Source organism: Lampris incognitus, chromosome 20 (genome assembly GCF_029633865.1).
Source record: "Lampris incognitus isolate fLamInc1 chromosome 20, fLamInc1.hap2, whole genome shotgun sequence".
NCBI lineage: Eukaryota > Metazoa > Chordata > Actinopteri > Lampriformes > Lampridae > Lampris > Lampris incognitus.
The window spans coordinates 26,705,131-26,728,972 of NC_079230.1; the positions used below are offsets into that span (position 1 = coordinate 26,705,131).

General features: G+C 44.7%; 1 protein-coding gene across 1 annotated transcript; it reads left to right on the forward strand.

Annotated features, from left to right (window-relative positions):
* The first annotated feature begins 221 nt into the window (after positions 1–221).
* cckar (cholecystokinin A receptor) lies at positions 222–17,686 on the forward strand. The gene is made up of 5 exons (XM_056300578.1): positions 222–551; positions 1,514–1,765; positions 14,806–15,067; positions 15,466–15,593; positions 16,238–17,686. The coding sequence occupies exons 1-5, from the start codon at positions 425–427 to the stop codon at positions 16,834–16,836; spliced, it is 1,368 nt and encodes a 455-aa protein (XP_056156553.1). The 5' UTR covers positions 222–424; the 3' UTR covers positions 16,837–17,686.
* Positions 17,687–23,842: the final 6,156 nt, after the last annotated feature.

A 23,842-nucleotide genomic window follows, 5' to 3' on the forward strand; every position in this document is an offset into this window, starting at 1 on the left:
AAGGGAGCGCGGCAGACCGAGAGCGCGCAAACGCACGCACGCACGCGCATACACACACACGCGCGCGCGCGCACACACACACACACACACACACACACACACACACACACACACACAGGTCATGTCTTCCAACGGCTCTCCCTCCATTTCCACCTTATAAACCACGCTGTTCCCGCCAGAGGACCCGAGAGGAAAGGTCCAGTTTTGCGAGTCGCTTTTTGGGGAGACTGGACGTCATTATGAACCCGTCCAACGCCGTTCCACGATTCCTCTGTCTGGGGGAACACTAATTCCGTTTCACTTTCAACGCCCTATTTCTTTTATTTTTTTCCTCCATTTCTTTCTTTTCTTTTTTTCTTCTTTTTTTCTAAGGGACGTCTTGATTCCTGCACATGAGGCTTCGCGGCGCTCGCACGACGAAGCCATGGAGACGGTCACACTGCAAGACGTGCTCATGAATTCGACAGATCTCGACAAGATTTTGTGCAACTTCGGGATCAAGAATGTCTCCGAGTGCAAACCTAGACAAGAGGCTGCAGCCGAGCCAAAAGGTACAGACAGGCGTTTGCTCTCTGCGCAGTCCGAGCTGGCCAAACTCTGAAGCGGGGGGGGGGGGGGGGATTGCACAACTATAGTTTTAGTGTCTTTATTCCGATAGTAAAAATACGGGTGGACAAAAGGGCAAGGGGTTCACAACATCCCACTTTAGCTCTGTGGGGGTGAGAGGGGTTTATTTTTTGGAGGGAACAGCTGTTCCAATTCAATGCAGCTCGAAATACAAAAAAAAAAACTTGTATAAATCCAAATCCAATAAATATTGCAAACTGTGATATAAAAAAGACCCGCAATAGGTTGATCCTAAATGTCTTATCCCATAACACCCCCCCCCCAAAAAAAAAAGTGTTTTACGCATAAATAGCGAGCCGTGCACCATATCGGTGCCAATGCGCAAAACGCGCGCGCTCTTCTCAGGTCTTCATCACCATGTACTGCGATGTTTTACGAATAAATTAGCATAGACGTTCAAATCGTACCAGCAGAGTTATCATATACACTCATTAGTGCTCAAAGCTGTCTATGGAAGTGTCTTGCTGACGGACAAGCGTGTAGAAGTGTGTCAGTGTGTGTGCGTAATGTGGTTGTGGGGTTGTTTTATTGTGGGACTGGGTTTGTAGGGCAAGGCTGACTAGATGAGTGGGGACTTGCTCTTCATACTGTCTTAAAACCAAATGTCCTCATCGCTTAAACTGGGATTCTGTTGAAAAGCTGAACACACCAAATATTTTGTTTTTCCATGATCACTTGTTGGTGAAAGTCAGCAGCTCTTTAAAGAGCGGGTGATTGGAATATCGTGGCGTTTCAACTGCGGCAGAGAGACATGTCTTGTCATAATGACCCCACGTTTATTCCTGGTGTGATTGTGACCATCCCTGCCATCTGTCTGTGAGATCACACCACTGTCTCTTTCCACCTAACGTGTACATTTGCCGTTCATTTTTTTGGCATTCCCCAGACATCGACCAGTCAGTGCGGATATTCCTCTACAGCCTCATCTTCCTCCTCAGCTTGCTGGGCAACAGCCTCATCATCGTCGTCCTGGTGAGGAACCGGCGCATGAGGACCGTCACCAACCTGTTCCTGCTGTCTCTGGCCGTCAGCGACCTGATGGTCTCTCTGGTCTGCATCCCCTTCACCCTCATCCCAAACCTCATGAGGGACTTCATCTTCGGCACCTGCATGTGCAAGCTGGTCATGTACTTCATGGGTAAGTGGCGAGGACTGTACTGTTTTATCTCGGGACCACTGCGGATTTCTTCCCTTTTCGAGTCGACCCACCGACCCAAAATCCGCCATGCTGCGATCAAGGGTGTTGTCTGCAGAAGTGGCTCCGAACGGAGTTCGGACGCCTGACGGAACAACCGCGAGCACATCCGATGCTTCCAGCCACAGCATCATTTAACCCATTTAAAAAACAACAACACTGTGTTATTCCCCCCCCCACACCCGTGACAGATGGTTGGGCAACAAAATAAATAAATAAATAAAGACATCATTCATTACAATATCTGCAGATTATAGGAAGTTATCTACGAAACTGAAGACCAGTCTTCTCACACATGTGCCATGGAGACCCCAAAATGGTGTACGTACCAGGTACGTACACCATTTTGGGGTCACACTAAAAGTGTCCTTAAATGAACTTAAACTAAAAAATATTACTCTTCGGGACCAAGCTGGCCCACTTTTTAGTTCATGGTAGTATACTTGTCAGTGTACTTGAAGCTAACTAGGAGTATACTTGTGTGCTGATGGGGCTGAAGTGTGCACGTTTAGTTGGCGCTACACGAATACTAAAAGTGTACATAAAACAAGTGTACAGTAGGTCTAAAAGTACACGTAACGTTTAAGCATACTGTTTTCAGGTTTACCTGTTGCAAGAACAACAAGGGTAAAATAAAGGTGTGCTTGCTTTTTGTTAGTTTAAAATGAGGCATACTATAACCCCTAACTAACCACTACTATACCCTATACTAACTATACTATATATAATATAACCTATACTACTATAACCCTATACTAACTAACCACTATTATACCCTATACTAACTATACTATATATACTATAACCTATACTACCATAGCCCTATACTAACTAACCACTACTATACCCTATACTAACTATACTATATATAATATAACCCTATACTAACTAGCCATTACTATACCCTATACTAACTATACTATAACCTATACTACTATAACCCTATACTAACTAACCACTACTATACCCTATAGTAATTATACTATATATACTATAACCTATACTACTATAACCCTATACTAACTAACCACTATTATAGCCCTATACTAACTAACCACTACTATACCCTATACTAACTATACTAACTATACTATAACCTATACTACTATAACCCTATACTAACTAACCACTACTATACCCTATAGTAATTATACTATATATACTATAACCTATACTACTATAACCCTATACTAACTAACCACTATTATAGCCCTATACTAACTAACCACTACTATACCCTATACTAACTATACTAACTATACTATAACCTATACTACTATAACCCTATATTAACTAACCACTACTATACCCTATACTAACTATACTATAACCTATACTACTATAACCCTATACTAACTAACCACTACTATACCCTATACTAACTATACTATAACCTATACTACTATAACCCTATACTAACTAACCACTACTATACCCTATACTAACTATACTAACTATACTATAACCTATACTACTATAACCCTATACTAACTAACCACTATTATACCCTATACTAACTATACTATATATACTATAACCTATACTACCATAGCCCTATACTAACTAACCACTACTATACCCTATACTAACTATACTATATATAATATAACCCTATACTAACTAGCCATTACTATACCCTATACTAACTATACTATAACCTATACTACTATAACCCTATACTAACTAACCACTACTATACCCTATAGTAATTATACTATATATACTATAACCTATACTACTATAACCCTATACTAACTAACCACTATTATAGCCCTATACTAACTAACCACTACTATACCCTATACTAACTATACTAACTATACTATAACCTATACTACTATAACCCTATACTAACTAACCACTACTATACCCTATAGTAATTATACTATATATACTATAACCTATACTACTATAACCCTATACTAACTAACCACTATTATAGCCCTATACTAACTAACCACTACTATACCCTATACTAACTATACTAACTATACTATAACCTATACTACTATAACCCTATACTAACTAACCACTACTATACCCTATACTAACTATACTATAACCTATACTACTATAACCCTATACTAACTAACCACTACTATACCCTATACTAACTATACTATAACCTATACTACTATAACCCTATACTAACTAACCACTACTATACCCTATACTAACTATACTAACTATACTATAACCTATACTACTATAACCCTATACTAACTAACCACTACTATACCCTATACTAACTATACTATATATTGTAACGTGCATGGATAAGTAGACACGCTGGCCGCTAGCTGGCGGGTCTGACCCTTTAGTCTAGCGGTTAGCGATGTCTCCTGCGGTGCGGGCGATACAGGTTCGCTTCCCGGCCGCGGCAGTTCCTGTGGTTGCGTTGTCCCCCGAATTCGCTACAATATAATATAACCCTATACTAACTAGCCACTACTATACCCTATACTAACTATACTATAACATATACTACTATAACCCTATACTAACTAACCACTACTATACCCTATAGTAACTATACTATATATATTATAACCTATACTACTATAACCCTGCACTTCTCCAAAGGAGTTGAATCAAGTGCAACTGGACTTGATCCTTTGGATAACCATGACCTGGATGAATGAGAACGTTCACAGACATAACCCTGCACTAACTAACAACAACTATAACCTATACTAACTATACTATATATATGCTTAAGTAAAATCTCAAATTACACGTCAAACTCATATCAGCTAACAGATTTAACTTTTCATGTTTCAAAACATCCATCCATCTATTATCCGAACCACTTATCCTGCTCTCGGGGTCGCGGGGATGCTGGAGCCTATCCTGTGATGTGTAGTAAATAGGCTTAGCCTGTGGTGGCGCTGCTGCTGTAACCCACCTGTTGAATGACATGTAACACCATAGAAGAAGACATTCAGTTAAAAAGACGGTCAAGCTGAATCGACGCGCTATCCGTGTGAGTTGTTGTGTCGCGTCATTGTTAATCTAAATAACAATACATATATGACATGGTGTCAGAAGTAAAGTGTGGAGCGACTAAAGCCACCGAACAGCTTGTGCCTGGAAGGGAACCTGGCGCAAGATTGGCTTTCGTGGATTCAGAGGTTTGAGCCGTACCTCGTTGCTCGCGGCATCTCCGAAAAGTCAGAAAAGGTGAAGTGCGCAACTTTTCGCCATGTGGCTGGAGAGGAAGCGATCAAGGTATTTAACGCCATGGACTCTGATGATGGCGGTGTGGTGTCGCCGTGTGGTGCAGTACACCTCGTATCGAATCCCGCACCGGGCAAGAAAATAACCGCTTACTTTGGCGGCAGCGGTGGGATCCGGAAGTGCGCAGATCCTCAGAAGTCTCTTCGGAGCGCGGGAATAACAAAGCGCGAGGGCGCGCTTCCGGGGAGGGTGACGACTAAACTACTAATAAGACACGTTAGTCCCTAGCTAACGGGTCTGACCCTTTAGCCGAACGGTTAGTGATGTCGCCTTGTGGTGCAGTACACTCCGTATCGAATCCCGCACCGGGCAAGAAAATAACCGCTTACAATAACATACCTGAGACACGTGCTTTTCCAAAGGGTCCAAGGAAGGAGTGAGTCAATCGATGCATACCTGACTGACTTGAAAAATAAAGCAAAGGACTGCGAGTTTGGGCAGCTCACAGACTCGCTGATAAGGGACGGCATCGTGTGTGGCGTAACAAAACAAATGATCAGGCGAGAGCTAGACTGCTCAGAGAGCCCGACTTGTCATTGGCAAAAGCTGTTGATATCTGCAGAGCTAACGAAGCTACACAAAGCCACCTGAGAGCTTTGCATGAAGAAACTGAAGTGGCAGTTAGCAAGCTAAGTAAAACGAAGCTAACAAAAGCCTAAAGAGAGCAGTGTCAGTGATAATAAATATGACTGCAGTAAATGTGTATACAAACAATGAGGCTCGCAAATGTCCTGCCTATGGTCAAACATGCAAAGTGTACAAAAGAAAAAAAAAACACTATGGTCGCATGTGCAAAGCAAAGAAACTGACAGAAGGCTATCGAAAAATGGAGAGACATGTAAATGAAATTGAAGAACAAGAGAGTGAAATGTTTCTTGGAGCTCTTGAGTCAAGGAAAAGTGGAAAGAAAAGACGAAAAATTAGAAAAGACAAAAGACAAGAAACTAACATAGAAACAAAACAGAAAAAAATGGACTGAAGTACTCAAAGTAAATAGCCAAAAGCTCACATACAGGTTGGATACCGGTGCAGATTGCAATTTTTTTGCCTCTCACAACCAATCAACAAGCGGCTGAAAAGGATGCACAACTAATTGAGTCCAGCATCAAGTTGGTTGCATATTCCCGCCACAAGGTAATGCCATTGGGCAAGGCAAAGCTAAAATGTGAGTACAAAACTGAAGTGCATGAGTTGGAGTTCCAGATAATAAAACCCAACTTCCAAGCTATTCTAGGTGGTGATTCCTGCGCTCAGATGGGACTGATAAAAAGGCTCTACAAGGTGGAAAAGGAAGTGGAAACAGACATCCTAAAGGATTACAGTGATGTGTTCACAAGGTTTGGGTGTGTGCCTGGACAGTATCACATTCAGATAGAGCCGGCAGTAACTCCAGTTATCCACCCGCCCAGAAAAGTACCTTTAGCACTGAAGGACAAAATCAAAAGTGAACTAGATAGAATGGAGAACCTCGGTGTGGTTGAAAAACAAACAGAACCCACTGACTGGGTTAACAGCATGGTTACTGTCAACAAGCCAAATAAAAAACTAAAGCTCTGCATAGACCCCCAAGACCTCAACAAAGCCATAAAGAGGGAACACTATCCCCTGAGGACAGTAGAGGAGGTTGTAGCCGAGATGCCAGATGCAAAAGTCTTTTCTATATTAGACACAAACCATGGATTCTGGCAAATACAACTAGACGAGGATAGTTCTAAATTGTGTACCTTCGGTCGGTACCGATTCAAACGGCTTCCTTTTGGTGTCTCGTCAGCTCTGGAGATTTTCCATAAATGCATAGTGCAGAGACTGGAGGACCTAGAAGGTGTTGTGAACGTCATTGACGACATCCTAGTGTGGGGTGCTGACAAGGAACAACATGACAAAAGGCTGAGACAGCATCTGGACAGAATAAGGAGCATAAATCTCAAGCTCAACAAAGAACTCAGCTGCTCAGAAGGACTTGTTTTCAAAAACTCCAGACTCGTCCCTGAAAAACTGAGAGAAAAAACTTCAAAAAAATCCATGAAGCCCATTTAGGGATTGTCATATGCAAAGAGAGTGGAAGAGATGTATTATTTTGGCCTGGGATGTCCAAACAAATTGAAGACATTGTGATGAAGTGTAGCGTCTGTAACACTTTCAAAAAGAGCAGTGTGAAAGAACCACTGCTGTGCCATGACATTCCAGATCGATCATGGGCAAAACTGGATGTGGATCTTTTCCATTTTGATCAAGGTGATTATCTACTCAGTTTAAATTACTACTCAAAGTATCCGGAAATTGCCAAGCTGCCCCAGACAACAAGCAGACATTTAATTGTAGCTCTGAAATCCGTGTTTGCAAGACAGGGAATCCCAGATGAGGTTATGTCGGACAATGGACTGCAGTTTGCGAGTGAGGAGTTTAAACAGTTCGCAGCAGAGTGGTAGTTTAAACACACTACATCAAGCCTAGGATTCCCACAATCCAACGGTCAAACTGAACGAGCGATCCAGACCATAAAAGACCTGCTCCAGAAAGCACGAGAGAGCCGAGGAGACCCATATCTAGCTCTCCTTGAGTACGGAAATGCACCTTTTGATGGAGTGAGACTGTCTCCTGCCCAACTGCTAACGGGTCGACGACTGAAGACAAAACTACCAGTAACTATGCAGCTGTTGAAGCCTCAGCTGTACAAGGAAGTGCACGGACAAATGAGGAAAAGACGGTTCAAACACAAACACTGCTTTGACTGAGGGGCGAGAGGCCTGCCTGCCCTGCAGGAGGGTGAGACTGTGAGATTCAGAGTGGGCAATACATGGCAGCCAGCTGTTGTGAAACATCGCCATGTTCAGCCAAGGTCTTTTGTGATCCAAACACCTGAAGGCAACACCTTTCGCAGAAACCGGCGACATCTGCTAAACTGCAGAGAGGACACACTTCCAGAACTGGACAGAACAGGTCAGGAACAGGAGGACTTCACGGCGTCTGCTAGTGAACCAGCAGACATCACAGTGATGCCAACACCTGTCACTTCTCCTATAACAGAGACTGTAACACTGGAGGTGACTACAACTACAACAGGTCCAGTAAAGATCTCACGCTCTGGGAGAGTAATTAAACCTTCACAACGTTATTCAACGTAACAAAAAGAAGGGGAAAAAAGAAGTAAAGTAGAGTGAATGTAACGGTGAATTCGTGTTGTTACATTACAGGTCACATACTTGTTTAATGTTGGTACTGAGTTGAAAGTAACATTGCATAGATGTTTTGCTGATTAGTAAAATAGGCCAAGTGAAAAAGGAAAAAAGAAAGAGAACGGAAAGTTAATGGCTTTAAGTTAAGGATAAACATCTCAAAGATGAAGCACGTACATGCTTTAACAATGCTTAGGTTGTTATTTGAGTTTATTATTACATGATTGAGGTTTATTTGCATTGGTTACATATTTAGGTGTTCTGCTTTAATCTAATTAACCATACATATATGACATATCCCAGCAGTCATTGGGCGGCAGGTGGGGAGACACCCTGGACAGGCCGCCAGGCCTTCAGCCATAAATATTCATGAGCTGACCCTCTTGAGTAACAAGAACTGATTGGCTGTATGAAAATGAGTGTCTGATGACATCAGGAGTATCAGAAAAAATATTGGCTGAGAAGCTGAGCTAAGGTGAGCTCTTAAAAAGGGAAAAATAGATAAAATGATTTCTGCCTTTCAAACTCGTTTTTATTCAATAGAAAAACAGCACAAAATGTATGACAATTAAAGTTACAAATGATTTTAAAGAATGGCGTTTCAATTTCGGTTCAACTTTAAACAATTTACGATTTATAATTTCATTTAGCAGACGCTTTTATCCAAAGCGACGTACATCTGAGAATTAACACAACACAAGCAAGGAGCTGGTCAGGAGATGGCAAAGCAAGTAAGTGTAAAAAAAGAAACTAGTTTCAAGTCCGATAGGACATAGGTGTCAATAGGCAGTGCACAAAGGCAAAGGTGCACAGAAGCGATTTTTTTTATACCATCAGGTGTGGAGGTGTTCGAGAAAGATCTGGGTCTTTAGCGTCTTCTTAAAGATGGAAAGGGGCAGTGTCGTGATTCGCTCCACCACCAGGGAACTGCAAGGCACCTTTCATTGGTAGAGCGCTGTGAGTGGGACTGAGTGTAGACCTGAATGAGGGAGTTCAGGTAAGCTGGAGCCGTTTTAGCTGGCGTTTTGTAGGCGAGCATTAAGGTTTTGAATTTGATGCGGGCAGCAACTGGGAACCAGTGGAGGGATATGAACAGCGGAGTGACATGCGCTGGTTTGGGTTGGTTGAGGACCAGACGCGCCACCGTGCTCTGAATCATTTGCGGAGGTAAGAAAGTGCATGAAGGGACACCTGCCAATAAGGAGTTCCGGTAGTCAATGCATGATATAACAAGAGCCTGTACCAGGACTTGTGCTGCATGCTCAGACAGGTAGGGTCTAGTTTTCCTGATGTTGTACGGGGCAAATCGGCACGACCGAGCAATCGAGGCCATGTGAACCTTAAAGGTTAGTTCGTCATCAATCATGACACACAGGTTTCGAGCAGACTTTGTGGGCACGAGTTTCGATGATCCGAGCTGGATATTGGTCTGTTGGTGTAAGGATGGACTGGCTGGGATGACAAGGAGCTCAGTCTTAGATAGGTTAAGCTGAAGGTGGCGTGCTTTCATCATCCAGAGATATCAGCAAGGCATGTCGATATCCATGCCGAGACTGTGAGGTCATCTGTTGGGAATGATAGGAAGAGTTGGGTATCGTCAGCATAGCAATGATATGAGAAACCATGGGAGTGGATGATTGCACCAAGTGAGGAGGTGTATAATGAGAAGAGGAGGAAGCACCGAGGGCGTTCTGAAAGGACACGGAAGCAGGGCAGGCTAGGCTAACTGTTAGCCCATGCAGACCGGCAGTTCCGACAGTCATCCTGGATGGCGTTCGTTCTCTTGGGCAGTGATTTTTATTTTTTTATTTTTTTTAGTTTGGATATATGTGTTAGTTTAGATGTATGAGTTAGCTAGTATGTGTTCTTGAAGTCCTTGTGGTATTTGGATATGTGTTTTTATTGCACTGCTGTGGGCTGGGGGAAATGATATTTCGTGTCATTTCATGAAATGAAACGACAAATAAAGTGTTCCTGAATCAGAAATAAGCAAAAGTTATTTGTCATTTCATTCCATGCACCTGCGCACATGAAATGAAATGAAATATAATTCCCCCTAGTCCACAGTAGTGCAACACAAAGACAAAAACACATATCCAAACTACAAGAACACATCAGGAATTAGGAACAATTTATTGTCATAGCCTTCACGCACTTGCGTACAAAAAAGAAACGTAATTCCATTTCCCCTAGCCCACAGCAGTGTCACACGAAAGACAAAAACACACAACCCAAATTGCCCAAAAACGACACCACCAAAAACATACAAAAACAGAGAGCACAAAGCACAAAAACAAAACACAAACAGTTAACAACACAGTCCACTTAGTGCAACACAGTCCAAAAATTCCACTGTCCATAGAACGAACACCGGCCAGGATGACTGTCGGAACCGCCGGTCTGCATGGGCTAGCAGTTAGCTTAGACTGCCCCACTTCCGCGTCCTGTCAGACCCTTGGTGTTTCCCCCTCGGGCACAGCTCCGGCAGGGCCATGGTCCCTGGGCCCACCGGACGCCGCAGATCAGGCTCCCCCAGCCGATCGCCAGCTCTCCCAGCCAGAAACCTTCGACACACCTCCCCGCACTCCACACGACAACACCAAAAACACAGTAAGCGCTAGGTGAGGCCACTGCCAGACCGCCTTCGGTGTTATCGGAACTGCCGGACTGCATGGGCTAACAGTTAGTTTAGACTGCCCCTCTTCTGCGTCCTCTCAGACCGCCCTCGGTGTTTCCTCTTCGGGCGCAGCTCCAGGCAGGGCCGTGGTCCCTGGGCCCACAGGACACAGCAGACCAAACTCTCCCAGCTGATTCAGTGCCTGCTCTCCTAGCCATCAAACGAAGACACAAGCTTAGACGCAGACTTGGCCAAAGACACATGGACGGTACTGGGTGACGCCGCTGTAAATGTAAGTTTGCACCACCATCTTCCCACACCGGTACTCGGTGAGGCCGCTGCAAATGTGAATTAGCTCCGCCATCTTCCCACACCGAAAGCGGAAGCCTTCTGGTAAGAAGGGGGCCGAGCACTGACCCTTGAGGTACCCCTGTGGATAAACCATGCAGTTTGGACACTTTTCCCCTCCAAGATACTCTAAAAGATCTCCCCGAGTGGTAGGACTTGAATCAGCGGAGGACAGCTCCTGACATACCAAGCTCAGTGAGTGTGGAGAGGAGGATTTGGTGGTTAACCATGTCAAAGGCAGCTGACAGATCTAGCAGCAATAAAGCCAAGGACTGACCAGCAGCTCTAGCCAAACGCAGTGATCTATTACCAACAGGAGTGCAATATCGGTAGAGTGACCCCGCTTTAAACCAGACCGATTTGGATCATAGAGATTGTTTTCAGAGACTTGGTTAAAGACCGTGTGCTCAAGTATTTTTGAAAGAAAGGATAGGAGTGAAACCGGTCTGTAGTTTTCAACCTGGGCTGGGTTGAGTGTAAGTTTTTTGAGTAGCGGGGTGACCCGAGCTTACTTAAATGCAGTGGGGAACACACACGTTGTAAGCGAGCCGTTGGTGAAGTGTGTGACTGCAGGATTAAGTGCGGGGGTAATGGTCTGTAGGAGGTGAGATTTAATCGGGTCCAGCGGACTGGTAGGGGGACGAGAGTCCAGCAGAAGCTTGGGGACTTCCTCCCCAGTCAGGAGGGAGAATGAGGTGAGTGTGGCACTGTTAGCTGGCAGCAGCAGATGGAGTTGGTCAGGCTCAGAGAACCGGTTACTGATGGCAGAAGCCTTATCAGTAAAGTACGAGGTAAAGAAGTCAGGAGTGAGCAGAGTGGATACTAGTACTTAGTACTGATAGTACTAAGTGGTCTTAGCTGTTTTTAAGCTGGAGGAGAATGACGCTAGGAGATGCTGATAGTCACTGAGGTCAGCGGACTCTCTGGTTTTATGCCATTTTCTCTCTGCCGCTCTGAGGCCCGCCCTTTGCTCCCTGATGACCTCAGTGAGCCATGGATTGGGGCGGGGGCATTGTGAGCAGGTTTGGATGCTAGAGGGCAGAGATTGTTAAGAGAGGAGGCTAGTGAGGAACAGTGTGTCTGTAGCCTCGATGACATTATGAGGAGGCATGGAAGCCAAGACCTCATTGGAGAGCTGGGTCGGTGTAAGGGACTGAAAGTTTCAGCGGAAGGAGACCCTTTGTAGAGGACCATGAGGATGTTCCAGTAAGGAGGCCATAAAGTGAATAAAGAAGTGGTCTGACTGATGTAGGAGGGTGACAGATTTGCTGTGGAGCAGTTCCGGGGCAAGATCAGGTCAAGAGTATTGCCCGCTTTGTGTGTGGGAGGGGTGGAGACCTGTCTGAGGTCAAAGGAGGACAGAAGAGACGGGAAGTTAGTCGCTTGGGGTTTTTTTTTTAGTAAGGATATTCGTGTCTCCCATGACAGTCAGTGGTGTGTCATCATCAGGAATGGCTGAGAGTAACATGTCTAGTTCGACTACAAAGTTCCCCAGTTGACACCCTGGTGGGCAGTATATATTACTTCCGTTAGGGGGCGCCACAGCGGATCATCTGTTTCCATTTCTTCCTGTCCTCTGCATCTTCCTCTGTCACACCAGCCACTTGCATGTCCTCCCTCACCACATCCATAAACCTCCTCTTTGGCCCTCCTCTTCTCCTCTTCCCTGGCAGCTCCATATTCAGCGTCCTTCTCCCAATATACCCAGCAGGTCTCCTCCACACATGTCCAAGCCATCTCAATCTTGACAATGGCAATCCCGGTGGGCAGTATATTAAGACAACCACAAATAGCTTAATAGGAGCAGTAACCATGATTGCATGGTCTTCAAAGAAGGAGTTGTTGCTTAGCAGGGAAAGCTTAGTGAATTTCCAGTCTTTGGAAATGAGGACACACGTACCGCCTCCACGGCCAACAGAACGGGGTGTGTGTGAGAAAGCAGCGTCATCAGAGAGAGTGCGGCTGGTGTGGCAGTGTTTTCTGGGCGTATCCAGGTTCCGGTCAGGGCTAATACCTGAATGTCTGACAGATCAGTAAGTGCTTGGATAAATTCTGTTTCATTTACAGCCGGTTGGCAATTCCATAAGCCAAAAGTGAAGGAGGAGTGAGTAGATGAGCCTTTCATGAGTGAATGGAGGTTCTCAGGGTTGCATAGTCTGCGACAGATGCGATTTTTTTCGATAACCGTGAATGACAGGGGTGTCTTGTAGCACATGGTGGGTGAGGCAGGCAAGGAGAGAGAATAGTAGAAAAGGGAATTACCAGTCAGTGTCCTCGCGCAGGTCTTTAGACCCGACGAAGGCTGACGCTTCCGGTGACGCAACGGCGCAGCTCTGTGTTTAAATACCAGGAAGTACCACAGCTGAACCCGCCCCCGTCTAATAGGAAGCAATAGAGGGCGCGACCCGCGTCTGCTGACCCGGCTACTGAAGCTCAGAGAGTGAAACCGGCAGCTACTCGGCACAAGAAAGCCTGATAACGGCCTAAATCCGAGTCAAAACTCAAGCAAGTTTTAAATCACTTACCCAACGACTGTAGTCTCCTGTGTTCAAGACCAGAGCTAAACAAAGAATAAAGAAAAAAAAACGTTTAAACATTAATCCAATTAATAAACGGCCTTTATTTTTACGGTCTGTCACAGTAAAGTCAACATTTTGTGCACGTGAGTCTGTGACGAATTCGGGGGGGGGGGGGGTGACGCCCGGGAACCGCCGCAGCCGGGACGCGAACCCGGGTCTCCCGCACCACGGGCGACTACGCTAACCAGTTAGTCGACTGGCTAACGTTAGACGGGCTAGCGAGTCTACTTATCGGTGGTCGTCACAAATCATGCTGCCAGCGGTCAGAAACTAACGCGAGCTGTACATTTTGGGGGTTACCGGATGTGCCCCTCATCTCCCCTCAGCTCTGGCAGTCAACTTCACCATCGATCCCCTCAGCAGTGATCGCGGTGTGATTTGTAAGTCGCTGTGTAGCAAACTGATTTAAGAATCCATCAGAAACGCAACTTTTTTTTTTACCACGACAATGTGCCGCCTTCATTCATTCAGTTAATACATATACAGTGCCAGTCAGGAGGAAGCATATTTTTAAAAACCGTTGATTCAGACAATGTAAACTGCTTTTCATTTCTAGGTCTAAGCAAAAGGGCACAATTCACCATGTTTCACAAGGATATTTGCACAGTTAAAGCTCGTATTTAATCAATGGTAATTGGTAATAACATATTGTAAACTACTAATAAGACACGTTAGCCCCTAGGTAACGGGTCTGACCCTTTAGCCGAGCGGTTAGTGATGTCGCCTTGTGGTGCAGTACACCCGTATCGAATCCCGCACCGGGCAAAAAGATAACCGGTTACAATATAATGGCGATAGTGTTCCTCCACAAGGTAGCTAATTAAGGTACCTAGATGATAATGTCAGTGACTATGATTCTATATCTTTGCCCTTTAGGCATTAGTATTACACTTATATTTATGCAGTATGTGTGCCTTTATGTGGTATTTTAAAACAGCCTTGATTATGACTCAGTCAATAAGACCCAAACTATCCCTTTTCATGAAATCAAAATACTACTTTTTTTGGGGGGTCTGACGTGTGCAGGTGTCTCGGTGAGCGTCTCAACCTTCAGCCTGGTGGCCATCTCGCTGGAGCGCTACAGTGCCATCTGCAACCCGCTGACCTCCATGACGTGGCAGACCAAGTCGCACGCCGCCAAGGTCATCTCGGCCACGTGGGCGGCGTCCTTCATACTGATGCTGCCTTACCCCATCTCGAGCACACTGAAGCCCTTCACACGCCTCGACAACAGCACCGGACACATGTGCCGCCTGGTCTGGTCCAATGACGTCATCCAGCAGTCCTGGTGAGGATTGGGCGGGGGGGCATGGGAGAGGGCTTCTCACCTGTTATGCTCCTCTCAGGTTTTCATTAGCCTTAGACACACAGCAGTTCTGTGTTAAGGGGGGGGGGGGGTTCAGCACCAATTTAGTAGGGCTTTGTGCAGCAGGCGTTGCTGAACAGGAGAAAATATAGGGGACATTGAGGTGGTGGTGGGGTCGTGTCCAGCGTTTGGTCCTCTAGAATGACACATTAACATTTGGGAAATTGTAGAAGAATTGTTGGCAAAAAATGAAAACAAGACAGTACAGTTTTGAAGTGTCCCTGTTCAATATCCTCTACGAATACAACTGCACTTAAAAGTACTTGTTGGTACATATCCCCTCACCCACTCCTGTGGACTGGTTGACCTCTGTTTTACAGGTACGTGTCCCTACTGCTGCTGCTCTTTCTGATTCCTGGAATCGTCATGATGACGGCGTACGGACTCATCACCGTGGAGCTGTACCGCGGCATCAAGTTTGAGCTGATCAGTCAGAAATCCAGCAGAGGTGAGGAAAGGGGTCACATCAAGCATATTGTATTATGTTGTGTTTTCACTTACAGTATAATTGTGTTACTCTTTTTGCTAAAGAGCGTTAAGGAAACCCAAACTTGACCTTTTCAAAGCATCTTTCACTGATTATGTTTCCATCCAACTTTCAAATACATTTCAAATGGATAATTGAATGTGACAAAAAAATCATGTTAAGTTTAAATGAATAAAACCCTGATTGTTACTTGTCCTGCGTCATATGTCCACACTTCAGATTAAGAACAGCCGATTCAGTTGTATTTGCATTTCTTTTTCTTTTTTAATTAGGCAATTGATATTTCATTCCAACTTATCATGTCTGTTTTCTTATCGAACGAAGCGTTTATTCATCTAAAGCGAGGATAAAAACGTGTATGGGAATTTTCTGGATTTTATTCAACATTTGCGGTTCCCATCAAAATTATTTTTGTCGAAATGACAATGTTTGCTTAAAATCACTTGGATGGAAACATGGTTACTGTTACTTTTGATCTGGCGCACTTTCTGAAACGTTTTCCTTCACTTTGCTGTGTTAATGTGCTGATCATAAAGCCCTTTCCAAGAATCTCCAGTGTGGCCTAACATTTCCTAATCTTATTCTAACTATCCAACCCCCGACAGAGAGGCAGTCCAGCACTGGGAGCATCAAGCCGGGTGACAGTGACGGCTGTTACCTGCAGCCCTCCAAAAGGAAGAGCCTGACCACGTGGGGCAGTAGCGGTGGCACGGGCCGTGCCGCAAAGCCTGTGCTGACCCGCGTCTGCAGCAGCAACCCGACGGGGAACCTGATGGCCAAGAAACGCGTGATCCGCATGCTCCTGGTTATTGTCTTCCTCTTTTTCCTCTGTTGGACTCCTGTATTCGTGGTAAACGCATGGCAGGCTTTTGACCGCCGCTCTGCCTACCGCCTGACGGGGGCGCCCATCTCCTTTATCCACCTGCTGTCCTACACCTCGGCCTGCGTCAACCCCATCATCTACTGCTTCATGAACAGGCGCTTCCGTCAGGGCATGCTGGCCACGTTCAGCTGCTGCAGCTGCCTGAGGGAAGGCCGAGCAGATGCAGGCGCCGGCGCCGGCTTGGGGAGGTTAGCCGGAAGTGGGACGGCCAGAGGCGGAGGAACAGGGACAGTCAGAGGGAGGATGAGTGCTGAGGAGAATGGCTACGTTCCTTCAAGCGGCGCTGCCATACCCGTATCCTACAGCAGTGTCCATACCTAGACTCGGATCAAGCTAACGTGGAATGGATGGAGAAAATTGCAACGACCATCGTAAAGACTTAAGGAGGATCTGTGGTGTGCTTTGCGATCCTGATTTTATGTAAGGCCCTTAAAGCGCTATACGCAACTGGTGAATGGCCAAATTGCTGCCTTAGCCTGGAGTGTGACATGATATCCTCTGTGCTGCAGAGGTGGTGTACATTCAGTAATTTTACAGACCACCAACCTTCAACAGATCAGCACAGTCATGTTTTATGCAGCCTCTCTTTTGCTTTCCTAGAGTTTATGGCATCTATTTCCGTCCAGTCCTCCCAAGCGACCAGACTGAAACTGACAAAGGTCAAAAGACCACATGGAGCCTTGTCGGATCTCAAGTCTGATTTAGTGTAAATTGTTTATGAAGCAGAATAGCTGTAAATTCTTCACCCGCTCTTGCAAGACACGTTCCAGTTAATCTACTATGTACTCTCTGCGCACAAAAACTGAAATTGCACTTATAAGTGTGTATGCTAACCTGAGTCAAAATAGCACGTGCTGATAATCCAGCAGTTGTTTTAATCTATATTAAGGAGCAGGTGAGGTGGCTGTTGCCACACTGGACACTACGGCAGGGGAGATGTTCAGACGATGTGAAGAATGATAGTCTTTATTTAAAGACTGGTAACTTGGTTGGATTGTTTTATGTGAAGGGATCACAGCATCTGCACGGCACTTTCACTTGGCACTGCAAAAAAAAAAAAAAAAAAAAGATTAAAAAACAAAGTGCTAAAGATGCCTCGTAAAACCTACCCCACCAAATCAACCAAACCTCTTTCAAGAGTCCACGGCAGATATTATACTCACAGGTGTAAATAATATTCAGTTGTCATCCTCAGCAGCTCATATGCATGTACATTATCACACCATAACCCCTTTCTCAGCATCTCTAAAATAATCTCTCGGGCCACAAACGGACCCGCTCTTGTCCTTGACCTAGTGTGGACATATTTGCCTTTATGTACTAGGTGTACCGCCGGGGACACAGCGGCCTTATCGTCTCATGGGACTTGTGTCACCTGCCTCCTCGCTGAAAACAACCATTTCCCAGCACTGTCGGTGTCGCCCCACATCCAGTGAGTCATGTTGTTAAATACCGCAGCGCAACAGTGGCAACTTGTTTCCCCCTCTGTTTACCCATCACAACACGCTGCCACGTAACCGTTTGGACTGCGGCAACACTGGGTGGCAAACCGTCACCAACATGTGGGCGATGTAAAACTCCTCCTCTTAGAGGTCTACGGTGTTACTACATGATGCTGATTCAACTATTTACTTGCCAGCAGGCGCGGATCTACGGGGTGGCAACAGGGGTGGCAGCTGCCACCTCTGGGACACAGTCTTGCCACCCCATTTAAAAATCAGATAATATGTTTTTAAAGTATATTTTATGTACATGCATGGAGAAGGTCAACGAGACCCGCACCAAACTCATCTCAAACAGTAGAGAACAAAATACATTCGATGAAATCCGAGTTTTGAATAATAATACGTTTAGAATAATGTCCATTGCCCCCCCCTCCTTGAACCTCATGCCACCCCATTGCCAGCCCAGGAAAAAATCTCTAGATCCGCCACTGCTTGCCAGTGCCCACTAAGACATTTAAAGGTGAAATTCATCCGTCCCTCCACCTGGCAGTGAGAACGACAAACAAGGTGTAGCAGCCGTCATGGCTGGTGTGTCATCAGCTCAGCAGTAAACGTGTCTTTATGCGCAATAATCCGGGTAAGAAAATCACACAAGGTTGAACCAGTGCATCTGGACACAACGTTTATTGACAGATATGTTTCATCACTCATCTAAGGGACCTCTTCAGTCTCAACTGACTGCAGGTACCCCCCGCCCTTATAAACAACACAGCTGCCATGACCAAAACCAGCGACCAGTTTCATGTGCATATGGGTGACCACTAACTAGAGTTTCAATGGCCACGTGTGCCATTCAGAGGACGAGAGACTGTTCAGTTAATCTCACACTCATAGTCACATGAAACTGGTCGTTGGTTTCCGTCGTGATGCAACTGTATTGTACTGTATCGTTTATAAGGGGTGGGGATACCTGCAGTCAGTTTAGACCGAAGAGGTCACTTAGTTGCGTGATGAAACGTATCTGTCAATAAACGTTGTATCCAGATGAACTGATTAAACCTTCTTTGATCAGCAGTAAACAGCTCCTTGTAGAAATGCATCCTGGGACCAAAGCTAACACAGACAGTCTAATGCAGGGGTGCCCAACTCCAGGCCTCGAGGGCCGCAGTGTCTGCAGGTATTTGTTGCAACCATGCACTACACCACCTAATTTAACTAATTCCTTTCCCTCCTTGGTCCAAGAGGTGAGCTAATTAGTTAAATCAGGCGGTGTAGTGCATGGTTGCAACAAATGCCTGCAGACACTGCGGCCCTCGAGGCCTGGAGTTGGGCACCCCTGGTTTAATGTATTGCAAACTGCATCAAACTACATGGGAACACTGTTGTACGGTGATATTGTCTGTCCAACAGAAGCATCACCACATCATCGTCATGTTTCCATCCTGTTTCTTGTTTGTGTTTACTGCTGCACCAGTGTTCATCCTGCCCAGTCCAAAAATCCAACAGCAGTACATGGAGAGTGCCTCCAACCGTGGTCAAGATGATAATTATTATGTAACCTGACTCCATTGTCCAGATGGATAGAATAACTATTCAAGTAGTGGGGGAAAAAGCATGGATTTCAGCTTTAACTACAACCCTATCCTGTCATCTGTCAAAAAAAATCTTGAAGGCGCATAAAGCCTTGTTTCAACGTATCCTCGAACTGTTTTTTCCCCCTCCATTTACACTTCTCCTCAAAATGTTCCCTCATACAAACAAACAGTACTTACTTGTTCTCTTGGTAATGTATAAACCAGCAGGTCATCCAGATTACCTACGCCTGGTTGTCCAAACAGAGATTTTTTGCTGCAGTGTGAAATGTACAACTGTTCCTACAAAGACACGGGAGAGATCAACGTGCTGCTTTTAACAGCTTTAATAAAGTGGGTCTAAATGACAGAGGGGCATTAAACTCACACAGTCAAATGAATTCCCGACAGAGGACGACTCTGCCGGGACCTCTTCCCAGGGATAAGAGCTCCATTTGGGCTTCTTTTTGCAGGGGGGGGGGGACTTGGGGTGGAGGGTGGTGGTCCGAATGCCTGCCTTGCCTTCAGCAGACACTGACAAATCACTGGTTTGGCAGGTTATGAAAACCGTTCTGCTCGTTTTCAGACATCCCAACAGGGGGGTTGCAGCCGAGTACTTGCATAAGGTGACCAAGTCATAAACGTGTATTTTGATTTGCAGTTCTGCTGGCTCCCAGAAGCACCAGGGCTGCAACTAACAGTTATTAGTTTTCTTATCGATGACTTTTCCTATTAATGAGCTGCTAAGAAAATGTTGAAAAGACTTGACAGACGCCCACCACAAGTCCCCAGAGCCGGAAGTGACGTCTTCAACAACAGCAACTTAAATCCAAACAGCGCCCCTCAAGGGACGCAAGGACGCCTTACTCATAGTGGAGCAGAAATCTTTTTGATAATAAAAGAAAAGAAAATAAAAGTAGAAAATAGTTTCTTCAGTTTACCTAGTCTTGAGTTGGTATTCCTTTCCTAATTAAAACGGTAAGGTTAAGGCAAGCAAATATTAAGCGTTTGTGAAACTGTAACCAGCAAATGTTCGGCGTCTTCACAAAGCAAACGACCAAATCAATTGAATCGATTTCCAAAATTAGAGCGATTGAATTTCTGACGACGATTAATCGACTCATCATGTCAGCGCTTAGCGGCGTCACGTGACCTCGAGCGGGTTCCGCGAGCCACAACATCAAACCCTTAAATGACGCAACATCGTTCGAGCGACACAACGCACACCCAATGACATTTTTATATCACCTTTTTTATTTATTTTTTATGCCAATATTGCAATTTTTTTCCTTTTTTTTTCAAATGACATACGGATTTGCGCATGATCTGAAACTGCAATATGTACAAAAAAACAAACTATTGTATGTTATCAAAAACGAAACAAACAAAAAAAAACACATCCCCTTTGTTTTGACGTTATTGCTAAATGTTACAAACGGCACAGGTTTCTATCATCAGCAACCCTTTGAGCACTGAGTATACTACCACACTGACACCTCTGCTTACCATCACTAGAATAATACACAGATAGAGTGAGGGGGGGAGGGGGGAGGAGGAGACCGTGGAAGGACACGTGAAGAAGAAGAAGATGGAGAAGAAGAAAAAGGGGAAAATGACAACAAATCAACTGATCTGACCGTAGCAAAAAGCTAAGCATAAACAAGCTACATGTGCATGTGTGTGGGGTGGTGAGGCTGGGGGGGAGGGGGAGGGGGGGACTTCCAAACATACATATATGAACATGGAGGAGAAAGAGTTGAGGATGAAGGGGAAGAAAAAGTGTGTGTGAGAGAGAGAGAGAGAGAGAGAGAGAGAGAGAGAGGGGAGGGGAGGGGAGGGGAGGGGAGGGGGTAAAGTTAGCGCTCTGTAGTGCAAACAGCCAAATAGTCTTAAGGAGAATGTAAGGCTGAGTGCGACAGAGAAAGAGCTCCACACACCTTTCCATTTGTTTTAAAGCTGCCTCTAACTCTGCCTGTTTTTTTTTATTTTTTTTGGAATTTTTTTTTCAGCAGTGCATGAAAACTCTACGTTATAAAAAAGACATTTGGCATATTGGAGGATACATACTTTGTTCAGAGCTCATTATAAAACAAAACAAATTTTTAAAAAAAACAAGAACAGCTGCTTTCGGAAGGATTAAAAACAAACAAACCGTATGACGAGACTTACACAACGAGTGAAAGGAAACCAGTTTAAGTGGATGTTTTCTGGAGGAAAAATAACAACACAACACAACAAAAACAAAAAGCGCTGCAAACGCTCACGCGGTTTTATTTCCTCACCGAGGTTAACGTAGCTTGCGCAGAAGGAGGCGTGTAACATTTATCGACCCCCCCCCCCTTGACAGTTCGGCCGTTTTACCGGGCGCCGCCAGCAGGGGGCGTGCATGCTCATCAAGTTATTCCGGATCCTCCCTTTCTCCCGTCTCTCTCTTACTCTGGACGCGTAAGACGTGAACACGTTGAACTGTAAACCGTGAACCAGCTGGGAGCGTCGACGGGACGCGCTCAGAAACGCGCACGTGTTCCTTCCACTCGTGTAAATACACGGAGGCTGGGCCGCGCGGCCCCAAGGCGTAAGCAAACTAAGCGGTTGCTTATACAGTGATGCGGCCACGTGCAGTCCCGCAACAAAGCGGTGGTGGGACACAGTGTGGGGGGGTTGGGGGGGGTCAACCTCTGCTTGGGGCCTCGGAAAGGCTTGGGCCGGCCCTGTCCTTGACTAGTTTAAGTAAGTGTACTGTAGGCAAACTGTTCAGACTCGCATGGCCATGTATGATGAAGAGGAGTCGGGGGGGGGGGGTGAAGAGGCAAATGAACATGTAAACAGAACTGTCCTCCACCTGCACCCCTCGTAAAACGAATGCAAGACAGGGGTGTGAGGCTAATATGGAGGTTACATCAAATTCACACCGAACTGCGAGTTCAACGCAGTAGTATGGAAGCTCATTTCCGCCAGTAACACAAAAAAAAAGTTACCATATTGTTTCGATGGTTGGGCCAGTGAGGTGATGATGACACCTTTATCGACAGCGCCATTGGAGCACATGCGCACTTCTTACCTCATAATTTCAACTTTTTATCTCATAATTATGAGTTTTTATCTCATAATTTCCACTTTTTATCTCATAATTATGAGTTTTTATCTCATAATTTCGATTTATCTCCTCATAATTTCAACCCTTTATCTCATAATTTCGATTTTTTTATCTCGTAATTTCCACTTTTTAATCTCATAATTTCAATTTTTTATCTCATAATTTCCACCTTTTATGTCATAAATTCTACTTTTATCTCATAATTATGACTTTTTATCTCATAATTTCGACTTTTTTAAAAATCTCACAATTATGACATTTTATCATAATTTGACTTTTTTAATCTCATAAATTATGACTTTTTATCTCATAATTTTGACTCACGGTGAATTTTTTTTTTTACTGGTGGAAATGGGCTTCATACAGTAGACATAGAAAAGCACTAAAAAAACAAAACAAAACAAAAAAAACAAAACAAAAAAACAACTACAGGAAGATTTGGTGAGCGGCTCCATCCTGCCGAGTAAAGGGATCCCGGGTGGCGCGGGCCTCGCCACAGACAAGTTCACGTCAATTTCAAGCGAAAAATTGGTTTGATGCAACAACAACGACAGCAACGTGGCCGTGGCGTGGGCCCAGCAGCAGCTCTCTAATGGGGAAATTTGTGAAAATGTTTTTTTTTCTTTTTTGGACAGCCAAGAGCAGGAGAGAGAGGAGGCCTTTAAAAAATCACCCCCCCCCAAAAAAAACCCCACTCCCAGGCCAAACCAGGCAGCACGGGCTATAATGCACTTATTTAAATTCTTTTTGTTACATTGAATAAGACAAGGGGAGGATCTGTACCAATAATTTAAAAAATATCAACATTATAATGCAAAACATTTAACATTAATGACGGACAGGCAGGGAGGGCATGGATAAATGGGGGAATAACTTAGTTTTTTTTGTTTCTTTTCTTTCTTTTTTTTTTACATTGAAAGGATGCAAGCGAACCCTTTTTGTTCCTTGACTGGGGAAGTGAAAGAAGAAAAAAAAAAGAGTCAAAAATACTTCATTATGCAGACATTCAAGTTACTGTATCATAGCTATTCCCAGGAAGTGTGTGTACAGTTGTACTGCAACAGTAAGATCAATAGTATTGCCTTTGAATGTTGTTCCACTATGACGTGACGATGGATAGAGAGTCGGTGGACTTCTACTGGACCGTGACGGGGGACAGCGGAACCCGAACCAACCTCAAATACACAGTTTCTTTTTTTTTTTTTCAAACGACG

What these genes read in the sequence shown, in the direction of transcription:
- cckar (XM_056300578.1), top strand. Translation starts at nt 425, where the DNA reads ATGGAGACGGTCACACTGCAAGACGTGCTCATGAATTCGACAGATCTC. An exon ending in GCTGGTCATGTACTTCATGG is followed by an intron (nt 1,766 to 14,805) that starts GTAAGTGGCGAG and finishes TGACGTGTGCAG; the next exon opens with GTGTCTCGGTGAGCGTCTCA. An exon ending in CAGTCAGAAATCCAGCAGAG is followed by an intron (nt 15,594 to 16,237) that starts GTGAGGAAAGGG and finishes AACCCCCGACAG; the next exon opens with AGAGGCAGTCCAGCACTGGG.